At 26.4% G+C, this 5,987-nt stretch overlaps 1 protein-coding gene across 1 annotated transcript in view; it reads left to right on the top strand.

Moving 5' to 3' along the window:
- Nucleotides 1-3,230, top strand: part of LOC107629811 (probable O-methyltransferase 3) — a 5,672-nt gene extending 2,442 nt beyond the window's left edge. Inside the window, exon 2 of the mRNA XM_016332703.2 lies at nt 2,745-3,230. Within this exon, the coding sequence (XP_016188189.1) occupies nt 2,745-3,062 (318 nt within the window). The 3' untranslated portion in view covers nt 3,063-3,230. The remainder of the gene's footprint in view (nt 1-2,744) is intronic.

The following is a 5,987-nucleotide window of genomic DNA, read 5'->3' as shown; positions in this document are numbered from 1 at the left end:
CACTTTAAAAATAAATAAAACTAACATTTGTGCCTATATAAAACCTTTAAAATAGGTGCTTTTAAATCTAAGCTACTAGGAAATTATAAAATTTAAATAACATAGTTAATAAAAGACAGCATATACATGTCTCATTGATAACGACATAGCATAATAGCTTTAGTCTGGGGCTAAAACCGATCCATTTTTGCTCTCAACAATAACGAAAATGTGAAAAAAAATAGTTGTTTTATTTTTGGCAGTAATGTGTGAGGAAATGGAACAATGCATTTATTTTATTTTCGCTGGCTATAACTGTGTGTATTTTTTAAAATTTATTTTCGTATTAATTAACTATGAAAATAATACTAAATATAAAAGTTGATAAATTTTTATATTTCAATTTAAATTGGTAAATGAATTTTTTTTATTTAAATAAAAAAAATCTTACTATGTTATTTAGACTTCACGTGAGTTTTATCCTGTTACGAGAAAAGTCTTTTACTTTTCAAAAGTCATAAAAATTAAAAACCACTAGCGTTTTGTCTGAAGAATTTTTTTAATTAATTTAAAAAGAACGTCATTGACGTTTTTATTAGAATTTTTTTTAGTTTGACAATGCTGAACGGCATTTCTTTTTTTTTTCATTATTTTTTAAATTATTAAAATAAAAAACGGCGTTGTTTTGTTTTTTATTTTTCTTTTAAATTATGAAAATAAAAACAGCGTTGCTATTTTGTTATTTTAATAAATTTGAAAAAATGCGATATAACATATATAAACATAATGAGTCAATTTTAGGAATAATACTGTTCTGAGCACAATATTAAAAAAATTTTCTCCAATGATCAATAAACCGTGTTACCTCTAAATTATAGTCAGATTATTTTTAAATTATTTATGATTTAATTAAAGAAATATATAACGTTATATTATTTTTAGAAATTTTTTTATTTATTTAATAAATATATTAGAAATTTAAAGTTTATATATAAACTTTTATGTAAAAACTTTGAATTAATAATTTTAATGTGTGTTCTTAAACCATATATAAGCTAATGAACTCATTATTTATTCTGGTTAATAGTAAGTAGATTTAGGGTCGTTAAAATGGGTTAAATTAATTGGATCAACTTGTTTTATCTGAATTTTACCTCTAAAATTAAGTCCATTAAAATTTCAGGCTAATTAAACGGGTTAAATTCGATTAATTCAAAAAAAATAATGGGTTAGCCTGTAGGTTAAATATAGCCAATATGGCAATATGCTAATATCAAAGACGGACATACGGGCGAGTCGAGGCCTCGGTCCTCCAATTTTTTTAAGGAAAAGTATAGGGTATCAACATATTATTTGCCAACTTATTACTAACAATAATTAATTATTATATTTTAAACACATATATAAAGAGACACATCCAGAAAATATATCTATAAAGACACTTTTATTAAACACAGCCATAAAAAAAATATTTTTATTAGACACATCCACGAAGACACTTCCATTAAACACAATTATAAATAAGAGTTGGTAGAAGTTGGCAGAAATGCTGTTGGTAACGTAGCGGGACCGTTTTTATAAAAAAAAAGATTAATAGTAATAAGTTATTAAGTATGATTTAATTTTTTTTTTAAATTTATTTAGTATTTAGCCTAATATAAATAAAAGTCCAACCTAACCTAAATATTAATGATTTCTAATATCTAAAAAAGTAAGTAACAATATTAAAAAAATCTAAAAAGATATTATTACTAATATTTTTTTATTAAATAAAATTTTTCAAATCCCATAAAGTGGATTTTTTTTCTTCTTGTGAGCGTCCTTCTTGATTCATTTGGTATTAATTATCTCTGTTTCAACTATTACAACTGAGAGATCTTTTTCAGCGATGAATATGGTGAAAAATAACTCATAAACAAAATGAAAGGTTAATTTCTTGCTAATTGTCTTTTAATTATATTGAAAAGAAATTGCTAAAAAATTTGACACAGATTCTATTATCGATAAATTTTATGATACGAAGAATCGACCACTTCGTTAATAAAAAGTACATACATATTTTTTGTACTTTAAATTTGAAAGTGATATTTTTTGTTAAATTTAAAAAAAAATAAAATAAAAAGATAAATAAACTAATCTATTTAATCAATTTGACTAATCATAAATAGTCTGAATTAAAAAATTATGGCTCACGAATAAAATAAATTTAAATAGACTAACCTATTTAACTTGTCAACTTAAACGAGCTAAATTTAAATGGATTATTAGACTAGTCCGTTCGACCGCCCTTAAAGAAAATAATTATGGTTAGTGATGTCTCATCGTCCACTTTAATTTGCCATGATTTATAATAGAGAGAGTGGAAATTATTGCTTTTTCTGAAACCACGGATTAAAAAATCAATTAAAAAAAAACCCTTCCAATCAAGAAAAAACTTATCAAAACAAGGAACAAGTTGAGCCAAATCATTCAATATTCAATATGAGTTTAAAAATCAGATAATGAATACAATAAGGATGGATTAAAACTAACATCATTAAGCATGGGATCTAATATTCAATTTTTCTTTTTTTTTTTTGTTAAAACCAATTTTATAACAAGCTTTAAATTATTTAATAATAAAGTTAATAATTTTTGTAACAATTTTTTTAATACAAATACTATTTTTTCTTGTATTACTCTTTAGGGTAATACTTGTATGATATGCAAGTAGTGATTCAAATAGTTATTAACTCGTTATAATGTTTACGTTGCCTGAAATGCAGTATATATTGCATGACTGGAATGACGAAAAATGTATCAAAATACTGAAGAAATGCAAGGAAGCAATTATCACAAGAAGCAAAGGAAGAAAAGGAAAAGTTATTGTCATTGATATGGTAGTGAGTGATGAAAAGAGTGATAAAGATATTGAATCAATTGAAACCCAACTTTTCTTTGATATGTTCATGATGGTAGAAGTCAACGGAAAAGAGAGAAACGAAAAAGAATGGGCAAACTTAATTTTTTCCGCTGGTTTTAGTAGCTACAAGATAAACTTATCAGCTTTGGGATTAAGATCTCTCATTGAAATCTTTCCATAAAAATTGCAAGTAGTAAGAAGCATTTTGTGAAATAATGGGCATCATATATAAAGATGCATTTGAATGCTGTGTGTGAAATTTGTTTAATTTTTTATATTCAAAAAATAAAGAATTCATGTATTAATATTTGCTGTGCTTTTTTAAAAGAAAATAAGAAACATTTATGTTCATCTCCTTTTGTCTTTATTCCTTAGCTTGTATGAATCTTTTTCTGTTTCACAGATAATATCCTATATATATAGCACTAGGGTTTATGTTTGTTTGAGGAGAAAATAGAAAAAAAGAAAAGAGAGAAAAGAAAAGAGGAAGAAAAATGATTATTTTTGATTGTTTGGTTGTGAAGAGAAATTAGAGAGAAAAGAAAAGGGATAAAAAAAATTGGTAGGACCCATCAATTTTTTTTTCTCTAATGTTAAAAAGAAAAGAGAGAAAAAATTCTCATCACTTCCAATATTACCCTTCATTTTTTTAATATATTTTATATTATAAAATAAAATTGTCTTTTTATAACATTTTTTTCATTCTTATTTTCTTTTCATTCAAACACATCTAAAAAAAAATCTACTCAATTTATTTCCTTTCTTTTCCTTTCTTTTCTTTTCTTTCCATTGTCATTTTGTGTGTTCATTCTTTGATTGTTAGATCAATAATTGTTCAATAGTTTATTTTTCATGTTATATATCTCATGCTTTTTTTCGTCCTGCGTGAATACTTGGCACAAAAAAAGAAAGTAAGTAAAGAAAGTAAGTATAGAAGTGGAATTATATATTTGTACGAGTATGTATGTAGTTTAAGTGTGATATTTAAGTCCAAGAGATTAAAGTGAGTATTTAAATTGGTGACGAGAAAACTAACGATTTAAAATTTAATAATATAACTACATGAGTAAACTATTAAAATGATACTCAAAAGTTTAGATTATTGACAAAAAAAATTTTCAAAAAATATTAACGACAAATAAATTTTCGAAAGATTTAAAAATAAAATAAAAAGAATTAAATATTAAATATATATTTTAAAAATAGATTTTAGAGATCAAATTTTGATATTGATAGTTAATCCTAACAACATTTATAATCAATTGCATAACCCTATGCTGTCAACGTCACTATTTCAACCGTTGAACACTTCTGGATCAATATGATTCGCTGGATCGTCATCCGACTTTGATCCATTGAGTGAGGACAATAGGAAAAAAAAGGGTATGAAATTAAATTTGTATAATTATATGGAATAAAATGTATGTGAATGTAAAAATATGAAATTGGTTAAAATTAAATGATAATTTTTAGGATAAAGTATAGTTTTTGTTTTTAATATTTAAAAGAACTTCTAATATTTAATTTGTTTTAATTTTATTTTTAATGTTTCAATAAATTTTGATTTTATTCTTATGTTTAAATTTTTTTTGAGTTAATAAATGCTAAAAAGGCATCTTAGTTAGGATTGAGAATTAAAGTTTTTTATCTTTGTTATTAATCATAATATAACAATTATCAAGAGTAATACTACTTCGTCATCTCCAACATTAGGAGAAAGTCAAATAGGCATAGTTGATCTTAATTCATAAGTCCTAATCAATTTACTAATTGAATTAGCAAACGATTATAATCAATGGAGACAAGATTAACTAATAACTCTAGATTACTAATGCAAATTAGACATTAATGATTCAATGTCACCTGGTTTTTCAATTTCAAGCCAAGAATGCAAAAATCAACGCTAAAACTAATTCAAGCATTTTATCAAACACCTAAAGTGCATAAATACAAAGTATCATAAATGGAAAAAATTAGTAAAATTTAAAACTACCAAATTCAAGAAAATAATAACAATAACTCAAACAAGCATCAAGAAAACATAAAACATCAAATTGCATTAAAAGAAAATAAAATTAACAAGAGAGTTCATAAATCAAAATTAGAGAAACTAATAAGCAAGACAAGAAAAATGAAGACAATAAAATAAGGAAATGTAAGCAAATCTATCCTAAAACAAGAATTAAAACCTATACTAAGGAAAAAACTAAACCTAAAATCCTAAATTCTAAAGAGAAGAGAGAGCTTCTCTCTTTAAAAATCTAACCTAGAACATGGCCTAAAACTATACTAATTGCTCTCTCTTGATCCTTCTTGAATTCAGCATCAAATACTCATAAATGAGTTGGATTAGGCCCAAAAAAGTCCTGAAATCGCGACTCACGTGCCATTTTAAGTAAATCACGCGCCGCTACTTATGCGTACGCGCAAATTGGAATTCATGCGAAAGATGCATACGCGCAAAGGATGCGTACGCGCAAGTTAGGATTCATGTGTATGCATAAGACATGTGTACGCATGACCATGAGGAACTCCAAACTCCATTTCTTCATGAATTTTTCACTTTTGCATGCTTTTTTTTCGCTTATTCATGTCATCCTTGCCTTCTAGGCCTGCAACCACTCAACAAACACATTAAGGCATCGAATGAAATAAAAGTGAATTAAATTTAGCAATTTAAGAGGCTAAAAAGCACGTTTTTAACCATTAAGCACAATTAGGAGAAGTTCACAAAACTATGCTATTTCAGTGAATAAATGCAAGATAAATTGATAAAATTTACTCATTTCAACCCAAAATTTACCATAACATAGTGGTTTATCACTGAGGTTAGGGCGAGGATGAATGACAGCTTGGTGCTGTGTAGGAGGAGTCTGCTGTAGGGTCGGCAGATGGGAAAATGACTGATACACCAGTGGTGGGATTGACTGATAACTTGGATGAGATGGCAGACCTGGCGGGTAATAAGGTAGCACTGTCGGCTGGTATGGTCCTAAAAGTGGTATCGGCAGATATACTAGAGGAGTCTATGCTGCCTCATACGTCAAAAAATTTTGTGTATAATCCTACTGTGGTGGAGTCTGCTACTGTACGATAGGAGTCGTAG

The sequence above is a fragment of the Arachis ipaensis genome, chromosome B03 (assembly GCF_000816755.2).
Source record: "Arachis ipaensis cultivar K30076 chromosome B03, Araip1.1, whole genome shotgun sequence".
Taxonomy (NCBI): Eukaryota; Viridiplantae; Streptophyta; class Magnoliopsida; order Fabales; family Fabaceae; genus Arachis; species Arachis ipaensis.
This window is presented reverse-complemented; position numbering and strand designations above follow the sequence as displayed.